Source organism: Alosa alosa, chromosome 2 (assembly GCF_017589495.1).
Source record: "Alosa alosa isolate M-15738 ecotype Scorff River chromosome 2, AALO_Geno_1.1, whole genome shotgun sequence".
Taxonomy (NCBI): Eukaryota; Metazoa; Chordata; class Actinopteri; order Clupeiformes; family Clupeidae; genus Alosa; species Alosa alosa.
In genome coordinates, this window is record NC_063190.1 from 18,152,299 (window position 1) to 18,170,945 (window position 18,647).

Genomic DNA, 18,647 nt, shown 5'->3' on the forward strand with positions numbered 1-18,647 from the left:
CCGACCAATAGGACAAATGTGGGCGGGGGAAGTGGTTGAGCACTCCTCTCCCATCCCCACATCCCCGGCTGAAGTGCCCTTGAGCAAGGCACCTAACCCCTCATTCCTCCCCGAGCGCTGCTGTAGCAGGCAGCTCACTGCTCCGGGTTAGTGTTTGCTTCATCTCACTGTGTGTTCACTGTGTGCTGTGTGTGTTTTACTAATTCACGGATAAAATAAATGCAGAGACCAAATTTCCCTCACGGGATCAAAAGAGTATACTCATTCTGTTCGTTCAGTACACATTTTTACATTCCCGTTCCAGTGTTCCATCCAAGGCCTCTCCTCCAAATGGTAACCGGTTAGAGCGTTATAAAAGAATGGTCAATAACGTTCCTTTAAATATGACATTGATAATGACAAATTGATTTTTGGCAGGTGGCACAGTAGCCTAAGCTTTTTCTACACAACAGCCCTAGAGCGTAAATCAAAGCACATTAGATATCAAGGCTAACTATTAAAAGCACTGTGCCTGAATTCAGGCATGGGCAAAGATTTGAAAGTAGGCAATTAGCCTATATAATATGAGATCTTCAAAAATATCTGACAGCCTAACTTCAGCCAGAATGCATTGTGTAAATTTTTCAGTACATTATTCAGTACATCATGACAGTGAGTGGTGGTGCCATATTAGCATTTTGGTTTTATAGTCAATGTCTTGTGCACCTTCAGTTGAACAGACATAATGTACACCCCACAATATTGACGTGTTGTGGTATCCTAAACTATAGTCCTTACTTACAACAGTGTTCGTAATCAGTGGATCAGTTAATACAAGTCAGTATAAGATACATCATATTATTATTCTAATTATTAAATCAAACTAATATAAGATACATCATATTATTCTTATAATCATTAAATTGGCCAATTAAACATTCCTGTAAAAATAAATAACCATATGCCTTGATGAAGGCTCCATACACATTGTCAAATTTCCATCTACATCCGCAGGTCCAAAATCTTCATCCGTTTCCCAAAGACACTCTTCATCACCGAGGATGCGCTGGAGGCCAGGAAACCCAGCCTGGGTGAGTCAGCTGAAAATGGCAGAGACGAGTGAGGAGCATGATGAGTTCCATTCCTCTCATTTCTCCATTTGCACGACGAGCGAGAGCATTACACTGTGTTGGGTTGAGTAAATCGCCATTGTCGTGTGTCATCTTTAGATATGGTTGTCAGCATGGGTCGTAAACAAGCAGTGTCACTTGAGTGGACAATGTGCTGAGGTCTGTTGGCCTTTTTAGTCAAGTGCTCATTTCAAATTATCTGTGTATATCTGGTCAATGTAATATTTATATTTATTAATTTAGCAGACACTGTTATCTAAAGTCACTTACGTCAACTATATTACAAGGGATTACATTGTCCTGGAGCAACTTGGGGTTAAGTGCTCAAGAGCACAAATGTGGAAGCCAGGAATTGAACCCACAACTTTTCAGGCCACTGTACACTAACCCAGCTCCTTAACTACTACGCTACTAACACCCCACATAATATACATAATATACAGTACAGTATCTGTTGTGTAATTCTCCGAGGCAGTGTAGATATTCTCTACAGTTCTGTGGTAGATAGGGGGTCTAAACAAAAACATGCAAAATTGAAAACTGCGGTATCTAAGAACTTTATACTTATCATTGTCCTTATCCTTGGGACCAAACATACATTACGTACATTTGTTAGAATAAAACTATTGATTAAAATGCTGATTCGGTGCTGAGTCTTGCATAATAGAGTTCAGGATTGTTGGGTGGTGTGTCCAGAAGCTGAGAGCCAATAGACACGTAATTGCACCTGGGTGACATGCATCACTGATCGCCACGCAGTGGGGGTGTTGATGGGGGCACGGGGAATTTTCTCAAGTCAAGTCAAGTCAAGTACCTCTTTACTGGCACCCAGCATTTTGAAAAGACGAAATGTCGCTCCTCATCTACCACAGTAAGGTGCAACATGTACCATAACAGGTAGGGGACAGTTATACATACTAAAACATACTGAATATATATATATATATATATATATTCAGTATGTTTTAGTATGTATAATATATATATATATATACAGGGCAGACATAAATATGCACAGTAATCAGTAATTGCACACAGGGAGACCTACCTGGCAGCCCAAATTTCACCACACTTATCTCATTTCACTCGCTCGGCTCTTCTCCAGGCTCGAAAGCGAAAGCAGATATCCACACTCATTCAGAAGCTGCTGAGCCACAGCAATGTTGAAATGAGGGATGGGTGGTTAATGATGTCGATTTCAGAATGATCTGCCGAAGGGGATTATGTCCCATTGTGAGACTGGTCTTAGGTACTGGAAGGGAGGCTGCTGTTTCCAAATGTCAGCAAAAAAGCATTTTGTTTCAGAATGAACATTTTAAAGGGGAATACACACCATTGTATTGTCAACATTATTATCAGCGGTAGTCGTTTCCCGTAATCAGAAAATGATTTGATTTATGTGTGCATGAAATTATGGTATTGGTTTCAAGTGCAGTCTGTGCGACCGATTCCCCCTTTGTCTCCTATGCAGCCACCATTTTGCAGACCTCCTGGAGGGGGTACAGAGAGAGGGCCAAGTACCACCGGACCAGACAAGCAGGTATGGACCACCAGCCAATCAGATGCACTGCTGATAACTCTATTACCCAATCAAAAAACAAGTTTGACAAGCAGGTATGGACCACCAGCCAATCAGATGCACTGCTGATAACTCTATTACCCAATCAAAAAACAAGTTTGACAAGCAGGTATGGACCACCAGCCAATCAGATGCACTGCTCTTAAGCAGGTATGGACCACCAGCCAATCAGATGCACTGCTGATAACTCTATTACCCAATCAAAAAACAAGTTTGACAAGCAGGTATGGACTACCAGCCAATACGATGCGCTGCTGATGACTCTATTACCCAATCAAAAAACAAGTTTGACAAGCAGGTATGGACTACCAGCCAATCCGATACTGCGGCCAGTTAGATTTTTAGGTAATCGTAAAACCAGGGCTGTTAAGGTCACCCAGGTCAGCAAGACGAGATTCGGAGCTGTGTAGCATTAAAGAGCCACTGGTGTTTCTGTCTCCTGCTTTAGTGATCACTATCCAGTCATGGTGGAGAGGTGTGAAGGGGAGGAGGAAGGCGAAGCATCGCAGACAAGCAGCGGACACCATACGCAGGTGTGTGTATGTGTGTGTATAATGTGTGTGTCTTTGTCATCTCTAGCTATTTGGAAATCAGTTTGGAAATGAATGCTTCTTTTCTTTCTTTCTTTCTTTCTTTCTTTCTTTCTTTCTTTCTTTCTTTCTTTCTTTTTCTTTCTGTCTTTCTGTCTTTCTTTCTCTCTCTCTTTCTGTCTCTCTCAGCCTCATCAAAGGCTTCATCCTGAGGGACGAGCCTCGTGGTGCTGATAACGAGTATTTCCTGGATCATGTGCGTTTTTCCTTCCTCATGACTTTGAAGAGGAACCTGCCCAAGAACGTGCTGGACAAGAGCTGGCCCCAACCCCCCACGACACTTACAGAGGTACTAAAACACGCACACACACACACACACACACACACACACACACACACACAGCATATGAAGAAAGTACCGAAGCATCCAGTCTTAAGTTCTCTGTGTCAGCAAGTGTTGTATAGCGAAGACTTTGAACAAAAGACTTGGACTTCCGACTTGACTAGAGTGGACTTCCGACTTGACTAGAGTGGACTTCCGACTTGACCAGAGTGGACTTCCGACTTGTTACTGAAGTTGTTGCTTGCCAATGTTGTTTTCCTCCACAATTATTTCCTTTTCCTTTTCTGCTAATAATTATGCTAATAAAGTCCCTTTAAATACGAATGAGAACTAGAACAGAGGTGTATATTAGCTCAGTAGGTTGAAGGCTGAGATATTTATTGAGGCCTCTCAGGAACTCATCACCAACTATCTATGTGTAACGCTTTACCACTACATTTGGGACAGTTGTTGTGACAGGTTTCAGGCCTTTCCCAACAATGTATGAGTTCTGTTCTTGGGGTTTCTGTCTCATTCAGTTCTAATGTAGTCTGCAGTTGCGTAATGACTCTATTTGACCAGCCCTGCCCCTGCCAAGGCCTGCTACTTCCAGCACCCTCTGAATAGGAGGGGATGCTGGCAAAGGAGATTAAATCCATACAGGTGCTAGCATCTCTTACTACAACTCTAACAGTGCCGGCAGGGAGATTTACTTAATGTACATACTGCGCAGCTATTGTACCAGCTGGCTACCGTTACAGAAGCAATTGCTCTGGTAGGTTTCAGGTCCTCTCTGTCACGCTTACTAGGGAATTTACACCGCAAGCAAGAAATAAGTAAGAGTGAAACGTAAATTAATCAGTTTACACTTCCTCTGTCTTTAACATGACACATCAATATGTTTATCCATGTGTTTTTCTGTGTGCACTTCGCATACGCTCTCAAAATATGCTTCCCTCTACTTTTAATGGCGGTAATACGCAAATTCACACATTGATTCTAATGGAAATCTATTGCTAAAAATAGACTGATGTCACGGGCGATTCAAAAAAACTTTAAAAAAATGGCTCTGGTGTAAATTCCCAGTTAGCGTTTGAGCCCGGTCTTGTCCATGGGGGCATCCCAAAGAAGCCAAGGAAGGTGTCGTCAGTTCCACTGGAAAATAAGGGATAATCCCATTACTAACTCCTCAGTCCCAAAGACGGTGACTGACGGAAGAGAGGTGTGGCGCTGATTTTGAAAGAATTGTTAGAGCCTATTGGTACAAGGCTACCCTCCCAGCTCATTAAGCATCAGATACCTTCAAATTACAGAGACTAGGGTAGTAACTCTCTCGAGGGATTACTGTCAGGGATCTGGCACGGACGCCTCTGGGACTAGAGGAGTACATCTGATTAACTGATTGGGACTCATCACATCAGGTTTGCAGTGAGACTCTTCAGGAAGGTTGAAGACCAGGAAGAAGATGGACACCCTTGAGCCGCATCATGTATAGTTAAACGCGGCAGCGTAACAGCCAAGCCTTGAGCGCTCGATCAGCTTCCAGAGATGGGTATTGTGTGTCCATTCAGCTAAATTAGTTCGACAGGTTTGCGGTACATGCCAGGTACATGTGTTCCCTCTCCCAGGGGGCACCGAGAGCAAGCGTATACAAATAGCCACTAATTCTCTGAGAGATTCAGCCGCATGAAGCTAGGCCAGAGCCGGGCCAGAGCTGCTTTAGAGTCGGGCCAGAGTCGCTCTGGAGCTGGCTGCTGTTTTAAATCCCAGTATGGGGAGTGTTAACGGACTAGGCTCTTATGGCTCGGCAACATGGAGGGAGGCCATCCGAGGATAACATTTAAGCAAGAAATTATTTATTAATTAAGGTCAATATTAGTGTCCAACAAGAGAGAATGTCACGATATGTGTAGTAAGAAAAAAAAAAAGTCTGAATGAATGTAGTGTGATGTATAAAAAGCAAAGCAAAAAATCCCAAAGCTGTCTGGAGGAGAAGGGAAATCCCGCATGGCGGCCAAGGAGCACTATTTATAGCTCCAGCTGATCAATTATGTCTGTTTGATCAAATGCTTCTTATGATTATGACGATTATAGTTTATGTTTATAGCTCTTATGACGATTATAGTTTATGTTTATAGCTCTTAGCAGATGTTTTTGTCAGTCCAAATCAACTTAGTGACATCAGTAAAGTAAATATTACATTAAGTCATATAGCCTGAATAAAACAGATCCCAATATTAGTAATAGAATTTAACAGAGTAGTGACAATAGCCAGTAGGTACACATATGCAAACCCCAACTCTGTAAGGAGAATTAATTAGTTAGATACAAGGTAAAAAGATGAGTCATCGATGCTTTTTGAAGATCTCAAACCTAACGCTAGAACAAAGAGGTACCGTATTTTCCGGACTATAAGTCACACTTTTTTTTCATAGTTTGGCTGGTCCTGCGACTCGCATTCAGGCCGCTCCATTATAAGATTAACGTCAGACAGCGTTGTAAAATGTGTGGGAATTTCTCGCACTATGATGGCTAGACTTGCGGGATTTTTATTAGTAGGCTATGCTCAATACTTAGTAATAATGCATGCGCAATACCCGCAATCCCGCGCTGAAATTTAGGCCCTGGTTTTAAATGCGCATCTTTTTTTCTCTCAATCCCTCGGAGGTGGCCAGCGAGCATTTGTTCTGTTGCCAGCTTGTGCCAAAATATCGTCCAACATGCTTGATTGCATTGCATTCTCCACATTTTTAGCTACATTTACATTTTGTTCAGTGAATCTTTTGTAAATTGCTTTACAATAGTGTCGGGCCCTTGTGCAGCCTTCGGCTTGCCTCTTGCCACTATTCACTCCTTCATCTTCAACATTCCCTGTAGAATTCTCAATATTTTGGCCTCAATGTGTCCAGTTACATAGTCTGTCTGTTCTTAGTCTTGGATTTTGTGAAATAAATTTCTAAATATCATCTGCTTGCTGCAGCTTCGTTCTGCACGTCCTTTTAAAACCGCATCTTTTTTCTTTCTCAAGCATTTAATCTGCTGCCGGCTTGTATCTCCACATCGTCCAACTTGCTTGATTGCATTGCATTCACCACATTTTTAGCTAAATCTTCATGTACCACATCAGCATTTTTGTTCAGTGAATCTTTTGTAAATTGCTTTACGATAGCGTAGGGCCTATTGCCTGGCTTACCTCAGCTTCGGTCACGTCCTTTTACAACCGTCTTTTTCTCTATCATGAGTATTTAATCTGCTGCCAGCTTGTGACTCCACATCGCCCAAAATGCATTCTCCACATTTTTATGGGGGGGGCGATTCTGATACCAAATCAAGAATTGCGATTTCGATACTTCTTCGATACTTTTTTTAAAAAGTGTTTGATTTTGGTGCCCCCACCACCCTGACATCATCAGTAATATATACTATATATGCTTGCAATAGTAAGTCCCTTCACCATACTTGCAGTACCTCCCCCCCCCCCCTCCCCTACATACACAGCACATTATTTCATCAGGAAGCTTCTCCAACACACATCCCAACATACTTACAGCACACTGACCCCCAATACACAGCACATTGTCTCATGAGGGCTTCTCCAACACACATATTGCACACTGCCCTCTCCCCACATACACAGCACACTATCCCATCTCCCCTGTCATCCCCCAACACACACACCAAGACCCTGGCAGTTGGGTTGGCCCCTTGAGCCGTGGATCTGCCCAAGGTTTCTTCCTTGGTAAGGGAGTTTTTCCTTGCCCCTGTTGCTCTTGGGTGCTCCTTGTTGGTGCCCCCCCCATAAATGCACAAATAGGCTGACACCAGACATAATTTCACTGCATTTCTTACTTCCAGTAACTATATGCATGTGACAATAAACTTCCTTGTATCCTTGTAGTGGGATCATTCACAACAGTGGACATCCTAGATTCTGCTTGACTCTCCACACACACACAAACACACTGAAAATGATGGCTTATGTGATATGTTTCTATTATATATATTTTTTAATTCATATAGAGTGTATTTAGTTAATAATGTATTTTTTAATGTATAACATTTTACTAGTAATTACTAGTAGCTAAACATATTTAGTAATATGAATGCTTCATTTTGACGTTTAACCTATAACACTTATAACACATATCTTTAATGTGGTGTGTAGGTCTAATTGAGTGCACATTGGTGATGAGTAGGTGTAATTGAGTGCCTGTCACTTTAAGAAAATACGTGAGAGTAATTAGCCTCCCTTTAGCCTGACTGTTTTAGGCTAGTCGCTAGTGAATAAAAGTTGTGCATAGTGCATAAGGACATGCGGATGCAAATCATTATGTTTTCTGTGTCACAATAAATGTTCAAAAAACTAACAAGTCGAAGACAATCGAGTGTTGACGTGACTGAGCTAGCAGGATAGTTACCAAGGAGCTCTTTCCAGATGTAAAAGTTTGCCATGGTTGCGCAGCCTATTTGCGTAAGCTCTAAGTGGTTCTCTCTCTCTCTCCGTGTGTGTGTGTCTGCGTCTGCATGAGGCTATGTTCAATTCAACTCGGTAGTTGATCCGTCCGGTCAATAGCACCGCATTCACGCCACTTCATGATTATATTAACATCATCAGACAGGCTGTAAAAGTGTATGCGGGAATTTCTCGCATTATGATGGCTAGGGTTGCGGGACTTGAACAAATTATGCGCAATACCAGCAATCCCGCAGTGAAATTTAAGCCCTGACTAACATTGGATTTTGTGAAATACTTTTCTAAATAAATGCGACTTATAGTCCGGTGCGACTTATATGTTTTTTTCCTGTTCATGACGCATTTTTTGACTGATGCGACTTATACTCAGGAGCGACTTATAGTCTGGAAAATACAATCATTCCACCAAACAAGGAATCTTAACTGAGGCCTTTCCAGTGGAGCTGACGTCAATATGTCATTTTGGATGTCATGACCTTGGGGCGTGTGGAGGACTAGTTGTGGTTGTGTTGATGACCTTGGGGCGTGTGGAGGACTAGTTGTGGTTGTGTTGATGACCTTGGGGCGTGTGGAGGACTAGTTGTGGCTGTGTTGATGACCTTGGTGCGTGGGGAGGACTAGTTGTGGCTGTGTTGATGACCTTGGGGCGTGTGGAGGACTAGTTGTGGCTGTGTTGATGACCTTGGACCTTCTTCCTCTCCCTTCGTTGTCCTCCTCACCAGGCTTCAGAACACCTGCACAGACTCTGCATCCGCAACATGGTGCGGGCCTACTGCAGGAGAGTACAGCCGGAATGGAAAAATCAGGTATGACACACACACACACACACACACACACACACACACACACACACAAACACACACACACACACACACACACACACACACAGACACACACACAGACACACACACACACATACACACAAATATCCACATGTTCACAGGACTGAGTTTGACTCTGAACACAACAACTTATTATGAAGTATTTTTTGCTCCTGTCTCTCCTTGTTTTTTCTAGATGGAGCAGAAGGTTATAGCCAGTCAGATATTTCAGAACCAGAAAGACTGTTACCCCCAGAGTGTGCCAAAGCTGTTTGTGGGCACTAGACTGGGTAAGATACTTACTGTCTGTACACACACACACACACACACACACACACACACACACACACACACACACATGTATAGAAGGCATAAACACCAGTAATAATCCCAATACATCAGAAAGCAACACTAATCCCCATTTTGAAAGACATGTACACACACACAGACACAACAACTCCCACAGACTCTCCTAAGCGCCCTCTTGAACAGTGTCTCTCTCATGTGTACAGAGACAGAGCAGATCAACCTGAAGGTGATCCAGACCCTCGGCAATGACAAGATGAAGGTGTGTGTTTACTGGACCTTCTGCCCCTCACCACACTCCTTCACTCGCTGACCTTTGACCTCTACACCTGGCATTATAATGCTGTACTTTGTTGGGGATCCTTTCTGCCTGTTTCTTTTTTTTCCAGTTGGTCTGTTCATGGTTCTTACATTATTGTATCTTCCCCCAGTTCTCCCTCTTTCCACGTCCCTGTCTTTCCTCTACTCCTGTCTCCATTCAGGAGTAGGGCTCAAAGTCACAGAGTGACTCACAAATTGATATGGTCACAATACTATGCCCACAAGAATGATAACATCACGATTTCGCAATTGTGCAATACTTTGCATACATTGAAAAAGATTGATCCAAAAGATTGATACAATATATCATGATGTGCAAATCACTGCATTTCGCATGTGCAAAAAAGTACCACATAAGAAATAAACAGGTTCCTTTTTTAAAATGCATGTTTCATTAGTGTTTCTAAAAATACTTGTTATTTGGCAGCAGTATATCGCAGAAAGATGTCACACAATATTTTGCAGTAACATCTCTCTCTCTCTCTCTCTCTCTCTCTCTCTGTGTATCCCCCCCCCTCTCTCTTCTCTCTTTCTCTCTGTGTCTCTCTCTCTTCTCTCTCCCTCTCTCTCTCTCTCTGCATCTCTGTTCCCTTTCCTTCCCCCAGTATGGCGTGCCCATCACTAAGTATGACCGGCGTGGTTTCCGGCCGCGCACACGGCAGCTCCTCCTGACCGGCTCTGCCGTGGTCGTGGTGCAGGAGGCCAAGGTGAAGCAGCGGATCGACTACAGCACACTGCTCGGTGAGAAGCCCACACTGTAGCGTGGTCACATTTCCAAGTATTCAAGTGATGTTTCAAATTCCAGATCACACATGAGCCTGAGGCCATCCTTAAAAATATTTTCGTTTGCCGTAACCCGACCGACCCTGTCAATTTAGAACCGACCCAAATATTTATTTTTTTCCCCTTTTAGTCCGACCGACTTGCCAGTTGTAAACTTGCGTTAATACCGACCGATTGTTTTTTTTACTCTAAACAACCAATACAAATGCAATAAAATAATATTTCTTTTAGTAGGCCCAAGTATTGTGAATATAAATTGCCTACATGCAAGCGTGGCTCATCAAAAAAAAAACCTGTGGCGTCATCTCTACACCATTGGTTTTACGCGTATCACACTATGGCCCTCGCCCGTTTCATTCACACAAACTGATAACGCTTTTTTACTTGGCACGAAGTTCTGGAAGAACTGTGGCCAGATCTTTTTCTCATCCCTTCTCCCCTAGTCTAACGGTGACCATGTCGGAGTATTGAAATTGGTTGTGGTCTATTCAGCATTTCTCAAAATATGGGTCCGCAACATGGAGACTGCTGGTCCGCGGAGTCGTGGAGTGAAATTAGGCCCGGTGCTTCATCTGATAATTTGCTGCGCAGTTGATCAAAAAACCGGCTGGATCGACGAAAAAATAAAACAAACGTTTCTGCTATCGATGTCATTAAACATGGAGCCCTACAATTAAGTGGTGGTATGAGCATTCATTCAATGCGTCTCTTGCCGAGAAACTGAAACTAATCGATAACGTTGGTATCAAAAGCTCCGCTTCAATCTGTTGGAAGGCTATTTATTTATTTAACGAAACTTAATAGAACGGCGTTGTTTTTTTGGAACTTCCTTAGAAACAGAGCAGAGACTGTATAATACACTGTATAGCATTGAGTATTGTATAGTCAAATTTTAATATAACGTGGCCAAGAGCTATTGTAGCCTTCTTTCTGGGTACATGTAGATGAGCCTTATGACCCAAAAGTCTGCCATGACCGGGCCTCAGGTCAAAGAAGTTTGAGAAAGGCTGGTCTATATAACCTGCATCAGAATGAGGTTTTGCAATGTTAGCCTGAAGGCACGGGTTGAAGACCCAGTCAGTTTACGCCACGATATATGCATTTGTGTAAATTTATTCCTACGTAATCACCATGACCAAAATTGTACTTTATTTTTTACTTTGAATCTTGAAAAAAAAAAATATTCACCTACCTACCGACCCATTTTTAATTTTTTTTGGCTGTTACTGCAAACAAAAATATTTTTAAGGATGGCCTGACCCTGATCTCATCCCGACTCAGCATGGGGGAAGCACTGGCTGTCATTGCTACTAAGAAAATGCAGAGATCACAATCAAAAAAGAAGTCATTCTTTCTCTGGGCATTTCCACGCAAAACGGTCATGTCCATAATGCCAACTAAATGCCATGGTATTTGTATGATGCGAATGATTACGTGAACAGTTTTTCATGTAAGTTCTACAACCAAGAAAAGTGAATGCTCAAATTTCAAGTAATCATCATTCACATCAGACCATACGATGGCATTGTGTTGGCGTTATGGACGTGACAGTTTTCCATGGAATTGCCCCTCTGCTTAATTATTAATAATAATAATAATAATAATTCTTTTTATTTGTATAGCGCTTTTCAAAGACCCAAAGTCTCTTACAGAATGGGGGAAACAAAGAAACAAAGAAGGACAACAGTACCACATACATACATACATATATACATACATACATGCATACATACATACATGCATACATACATACATGCATACATACATACATACATACATACATACATACATACATACATACATGCATACATACATACATACATACATACATACATGCATACATACATGCATGCATGCATACATACATACATGCATACATACATACATACATACATACATGCATACATACATGCATACATACATACATGCATGCATGCATACATACATACATACATGCATACATGCATGCATACATACATACATACATACATACATACATACATACATACATACATACATACATACATACATACATACATACATACATACATACATACATACATACATATAGATACATACAGACACAAGAGCAGCAGTGAATTGAGGAATAAAAAGTAAATCATAATGGTACAAACATACAACGAAGACAAGAGCAATAGTGGAATGAGGAATGAGTAATAATGGTACAGACATCCAAGACAAGACAGGAGCAATAACAGTCACAATGGGGGTCGAGTTGCGGAGGAGGGTGGCGGAGTAGAGGCAGGGGGTGACGGGGTATGAGGAGGGGAGAGGGCAAGGGTGGGGATGGTTATGGTTATGGGTAGGGGATGTCGTAGGCTTGAGAGAAGAGGTATGTTTTTAAACGGGATTTGAATGTGGAAAGTGAGGGGGAGTCACAGTCACGGACAGGTTGGGGGAGTGAGTTCCAGAGTCGGAGTGCTGCTGAGGAGAAGGTTCTGTCACTGAAGGTTTTGAGTCTTGATGGTTTAGTGATCAGGGTGAGGGGATGACAGGGGGGCGGAAAGTAGTCCAGATCAAGGGGATAGCTGAGCCGTGGGGGAAGTGTTGATTGTGAGTGGGGCCAGGACCTTGATGGATCTAACGTGGATGATGAAGGATCGAGGCTTGGCTTGCAGCGGTGGCAGCTGCAGTGTGAAGACGATGATTTTTTGTTGTTCAGGCGGTGGAGGTCAGCAGCAGAGAGGAGAGGGTGAGGAGTTGGTGGAGTAGGGAGAAGGGTTGAAAGAGACTGTAGTAGCAGAACTGATAATCCAAGGTGGAGCTGAGTTGTGGTAGACGAGAGAAGACCAGGTAGGATAATTCTTTCTTTCTCTCTTTTTGTATCTCTTTCTCATTCCTTCCATCTCTTTCTCTCCCCCTTGTCTCTCTTGTTCTCTCTCTCTCTCTGTCTTTGTGATCAGGTATCTCTGTGAGTTCTCTGTCAGACGGCTTCTTTGTTCTCCATGTGCCCACCACAAACACCAAACAGAAGGTAAGACTAAAACGTTCTCTATCCCATCCGTCCCTACACACGTTCGTTACGTCAACACAGGAAGCAGCGGCGTGCCACGACACACTGACCTCTGACCTGTATGTTGTCCGCAGGGAGACCTGGTGGTGCAGTGTGACCATGTGATCGAGGCGGTCACCAAAATCGCCATCATCGCTGACAAGATCCATAACGTCAACGTCAGCGAGGACAGGTGAATGACCTGCTTCTTTGTGTGTGTGTGTGTGTGTGTGTGTGTGTGTATGTGTGTGTGTGTATGTGCGAGAGGGTGCGCGTGTGTAGGAGTGTGCAGCACAGCACGCATCTGTTGTGTTTGCTGATGGGTAATGCAGAGTAGCTATGAATATTTCAGGAGGGCGGTATAGACAGTAAGCATGGAGCCCTGGTGCTTGAACCTGAAACTGAAACACAACACTAGTTTTGATCAGCAGGCTAGACTGTCCTATAGTGCTAATCAGTACGGGCCCCTCATCTCCTCTTTCACTCATTTCCTCTAACTTTCTGCCCGTCCATCACTGTCGCATGGCTTTCAATACTTATGTTATCTTTTTTTTTCCCTTTCTCAATGCCTCAAATTTTCTCTCTCATTCTTCCTCTCTTTCTCTCTGTATATACCATGTCCCTCCATCTTTACTCTCTCCATCTTCTTCACTCTTATGCTGTCTTTCTTTTCTGTCTCTCTTCTTCTCACTCTCATTTGAAGTCACTCTCTCATTTTCTCAGTCTCTCTCTCTCTTTCTTTCTCGCTCCTGTTGTTTCACTTCATTTTTTTGTTTTCCTTTACTCTCACTCTCTTTTCAAAGTCAAAGTATACTTTATTATCACAGACTTGGGAAATTTGTTTGGTCAAAGTGCAGCACATTTAAGACACACAGGCATAGACAGACACACACACACTCACACAATAACATTTAGGAATACCTTAAATAGTTAGGTATGAACACAAGTCACAGCCTTCCCACACTTACACTTCAATCAACCAATAGCAGGCCTGGCACACATAGGCCCAAGATAACATTCCAAATTAATTTAAAACAATAAAAGAAAAACACAGTATTGCAAGAGGGGGCAATACAATTTATTACCTTGACCTGTCTTTCATTAAAAAGTCTAATAGCATAGGGGACAAATGACACGCTAAACCTTTTGGTTTTAATTGACCTTTGCAGCAGCCTACTGTTGCCACAATTGCTGAGTTGGAACCTCCTATTTAAGGGGTGGGCAGGATCCCTAAGTATCTGCTCAGCTTTACTCACAATAAGATCTGACCATAGCTGAGTGACTGACGTCTGACTACATCCAATCATTTTCCTCGCTGTCTTTACCAAATGCCACAATTTATCTTGGTCTTGTTTGCGCATGTTCCCAAATATGCAGACTAAGCTAAAGGACAATACGCTCTGAAGGACTGTTTTGTAAAACAATTCTAAAATAATAAAGTCCACCTGAAAGTAGCTTACATAAAAAGAACATACGCTGTTGTAATCTCTTTTACCTTAGACGTAATACATATATCAAATAGGAGTTGGTCATCAATTTCAATGCCTAGGTATTTTTAGCTATTAACCCTCCCAATTGGTGTGTCATTAACAATGCTTTTACGGATCTCACTTTTATGACATCTAAAATCAATGACCATTTTTTTATTTTTTTTATTTGCATTAACAGCCAGGAAGTTGTCTTTACACTATTTGGTGAAGTTACTCACCTCTTCCTGGTTAGTGCTGAGCCATCAGGTTTCAAATACTCCACAATGGCAGTATCATCTGCATATTTGAATAAAGTGCGTGTGGATGTGCTAGCTCGGCACTCATTAGTATAGAGTGTGTAGACAAAACACACGCAGGACTTTGGCATAGTATGCTTTTTCTATGTTACCATCTATCTATAAAGCAAGAAGCGTCTGTGTGTGTGTCTGTGTGTCCTAATGTCAAGAAGCGTTTGTGTGTGTCTGTGTGTCCTAATGTCTGTGGCACGCATATCTCACTGACCGTTTGTCAGACTGATTTCAGTGCCAAATTTGATGTTGTTTGAATAAGAAATGCAAAAGATATTGTTAAATATATCGGCAAAAGAAGCACACATTGGCTTTCGCTGCTAGCCACTCCCCCTCTCACACAGCACTGTACTGTAAGCTACCAGTGAGGATAGAAGCAAGGCTTTGGCAGAACTGGCGGCATTACCATAAGGAAATGGTCGTAGCCTACGTCAAGTTTGAACCTGACGTGGAGATAAGCACTTTTCCACGTCAAAGACGGCTTTTATAAATCTCAGCATTGCCATGGATTTGAGCGTATGCACGGTCTAAGATCAAATCTGTGCGTAAGAATGCTTTATAAATGAGGCCCCAGGCTACTTTGGACTGTCTTTAGACTTTGAATAAGCAAACGACAATTCCAACTGCAAGGTCCTAAATTGAAACGAGCGATAATGGTCCCTAATTAAAGAGTCTCAGAATGGCACACATGCAAAGCATAACCAGCGACAAGCAACGAGTGGCAGACAAGAGTGTGATGTCACTTATAGGCCACCAGAGTGTTTTTGAGCCACACCGATGCAAATTTCATATGATGATGCATCATTCCACAAAATGGTTTGTTTTCTCTATCATCAAGTTATTCAATAGGCTAAGCATATAGCCTTGACTCAAAACAGCTGTTAGAATGTTATGTCATTTTGATTTGTAAAAAATGTCACATACAGCCATGCTGAAATTCTGCTCACTTCACATTTATTATATTATTATATTATCATGTATTCATTATTGAATGCTTAACCTGGAATTATGTTTTCCCCTATCATCCTATTTTTAAAGCAGGCCTACCTGCAGGCATGTAATTGGGCTACAGGAATAGCATGTTTGAACGGGCACTGCACTAGTAGCACAAATCAAGGCAAGCCTCGTCCCGACTGGGACATGACACATACTGATGGTAGGTTGGTAACAGTTCAGTTAGACTGCAGAGGTTGAAGTCTCCCAGGATAACCTTTGCTGCGTCGGGGGTTTCGCCTCTGTCTCTGCCACCAGATCGTGTATGATTTTGCCCACCTCCTCTGTGTCAGCAAAATACAGATCTAGTTTATCTCACGGGGAAGGTAGTATGGTCTACGGTTTACTGCTAAGAGTTCAATGTCCTTGGTACAAAGTCTGTTTCTGATGACCACCTGTGATGGGTTGCAGTTGTTATTTATAAACATGCACACGCCCCCTCCCTTTTTTTTTCCTGGAGCTCGCATTATGGTCCGCCCGAGCCATGGAGAAACCCTCCAAGTCGATGGCAGATTCAGGGCCTGTCTCCTACTGTACATACACCTGACCACCTCTGCAGTTCACTTCTCTCCAACATGTTCCTCTTCTGTATCCCCGTCAGTATTAAGTTTGCTGTGGCCCGAGGAAAGGAGGGTGTGATTGACTTCACGTGTGGTGCGGAGCTCAGGGTGGTCAAGACCAAAGGAGGACACCTCGCTGTGGTGAGTTGAACTATGGACGTTGGCAGACTGAAAAAAAGCCAGAAGTGTTGACACTGTTATTGTTACTGTTATGAGACATTGTTATTGCTATTGTTTAATCTCAATTATATATTATTTTATAAGTAACGTTGGCAAAAAGTGTCTTGTAATTGTAAAAGCAGCTTTTTTTTGCCCACATTGATTTTTGCTCTGTATAGGCCCACATAATCTTACTTTAACTCTGTGTACACATCTAAGTGTAGTGTGTGGAGAGATGGATGACTTCTGCAAGGTGGTGATTACTAAGCAGAAGGAGATGCTGTCAAGAGATAATTTTTAAAAATATTTCAGGGTAATATTGTTCTGTATGAAAATGTTGTTGCTTTCTAAATGAATAGTGTGTTCTGTGTTCTAGACTGCTCCTCGCCTCAACCCAACTCCAAGATGATGATGAGGAGGATGAAGATGAAGATCAACTAATGCCAGCTTGCGATGATCAGTAATAGTGGACCAACGATTTTACAGGAAGATAACCTGCTTTAGCCAATCACAAGCACAAAGCCACATTTTTAGTTTGATTTTTAGTTTGAACCATAAACTGCACTTGGCTTCAGTTAAGCATCACTTCTTAATTTAATACAAAATCTCATCTAATCTCATTTGCTTTGCTTTATTATCAGTAAAACAATAAAAATCACTAAAATAACATAACCACTGAATGTATGATTTCAAAAGACTCATGAAGAGTGTGACCACCGAACAAAATGTAACCTTTATTTTATTTGCTATTGCATCGACACACTCAACTCACTCAAAGAGCACAACCTGATTTTTTTTTTCAAATGTGTTTTGGTGGTGTTCGATCACTCTTTCTGGTTAAGGTTCAAAATCAACCAACTGATGATGATGCCATTTCTTAAAAGAGTTATGGCACAGCCATTTTTAGATGATCCATTTAACATTCTCTCTTGCAATGACGCCATAGCACAAAACAAAGCCCATTATGTCCACTCCATGGAATCATAAGAAGTTATGTGGTATGCGTTTTTGGATTTTTGATTACATGACAAGTTTCTCTGTTTCAATGCTTTTAATTTCATTTTCAAACAAATTGACTTACCAGGGGTGCATTTCCCAAAACCATAGTTGCTAGCTAACCTGTTAGCAACTTAGTTGGTTGGCAATGGGAAATTGCATTGCAACAAACAAAGTGGCTAACTTTACCAACTATGGTTTTGGGAAATGCACTCCAGATAAGGATGATAATTTATGTAATCACCAGCGGAATGCCATTTATTTCAATGTTCCCAAAACTGTTTACTCACTCTGATGTTTTGGTCTTAATCATTTGTTATATGCCTGGAAACATTTCACATGAAATCCTCATACCTTTCACTGTAAATGTTTTAGAAATATGAAGTATTACTGAATCTTGAATGTTCAAATGGAATAACACCTTTTCTCTGGTAGATGCATATTCACTCCAGTGACCTCATTGTCATATTACTTCCCATTTGGATTTAAAAGTCCAGACAAGTTAAGACAACTTCATAGGCTTCCTTATGAGTCTTTATTGAGTCACTTACAGCTGTGGGTCACATTTCATATGAATCACATTTTTTTTTGTAATGTAAACAAGATGACAAAGCTAAATGATACTGTAACACTATTTTTAACAGAAGAACCAAAAAAACAAACAGTAATAAATAAATATTGATTGAAAAAACAGTATGCTTGCATAATTTCTCACTGATCTCTCTCAAAGTCTCATTGCAATATATATATATATATATATATATATTAAAACAACAACAATGCGATTAAATAATACATCATAATAAATACTTAAATATATACTGATGAAGGTTATGGAAAGTACAGGGAGGAATCTGCTGGGAAAGAGGATGTTGAGTAGCTGGGAGTCACATCCAGATGCTAA

At 41.6% G+C, this 18,647-nt stretch overlaps 1 protein-coding gene across 4 annotated transcripts in view; it reads left to right on the top strand.

Moving 5' to 3' along the window:
• LOC125286009 (unconventional myosin-Ic-like) overlaps nt 1-18,436 on the top strand; it is a 44,467-nt gene extending 26,031 nt beyond the window's left edge. For all 4 annotated transcript variants that reach the window (XM_048230667.1, XM_048230650.1, XM_048230674.1 and 1 more), the window contains 12 exons: nt 994-1,070; nt 2,581-2,649; nt 3,137-3,221; nt 3,408-3,567; nt 8,737-8,820; nt 9,032-9,125; nt 9,348-9,403; nt 10,068-10,203; nt 13,170-13,240; nt 13,354-13,451; nt 16,630-16,729; nt 17,124-18,436. In XM_048230667.1, the coding sequence (XP_048086624.1) occupies nt 994-1,070; nt 2,581-2,649; nt 3,137-3,221; nt 3,408-3,567; nt 8,737-8,820; nt 9,032-9,125; nt 9,348-9,403; nt 10,068-10,203; nt 13,170-13,240; nt 13,354-13,451; nt 16,630-16,729; nt 17,124-17,156 (1,063 nt within the window). In that variant the 3' untranslated portion in view covers nt 17,157-18,436. The remainder of the gene's footprint in view (nt 1-993; nt 1,071-2,580; nt 2,650-3,136; nt 3,222-3,407; nt 3,568-8,736; nt 8,821-9,031; nt 9,126-9,347; nt 9,404-10,067; nt 10,204-13,169; nt 13,241-13,353; nt 13,452-16,629; nt 16,730-17,123) is intronic.
• The last annotated feature ends 211 nt before the right edge of the window (nt 18,437-18,647 follow it).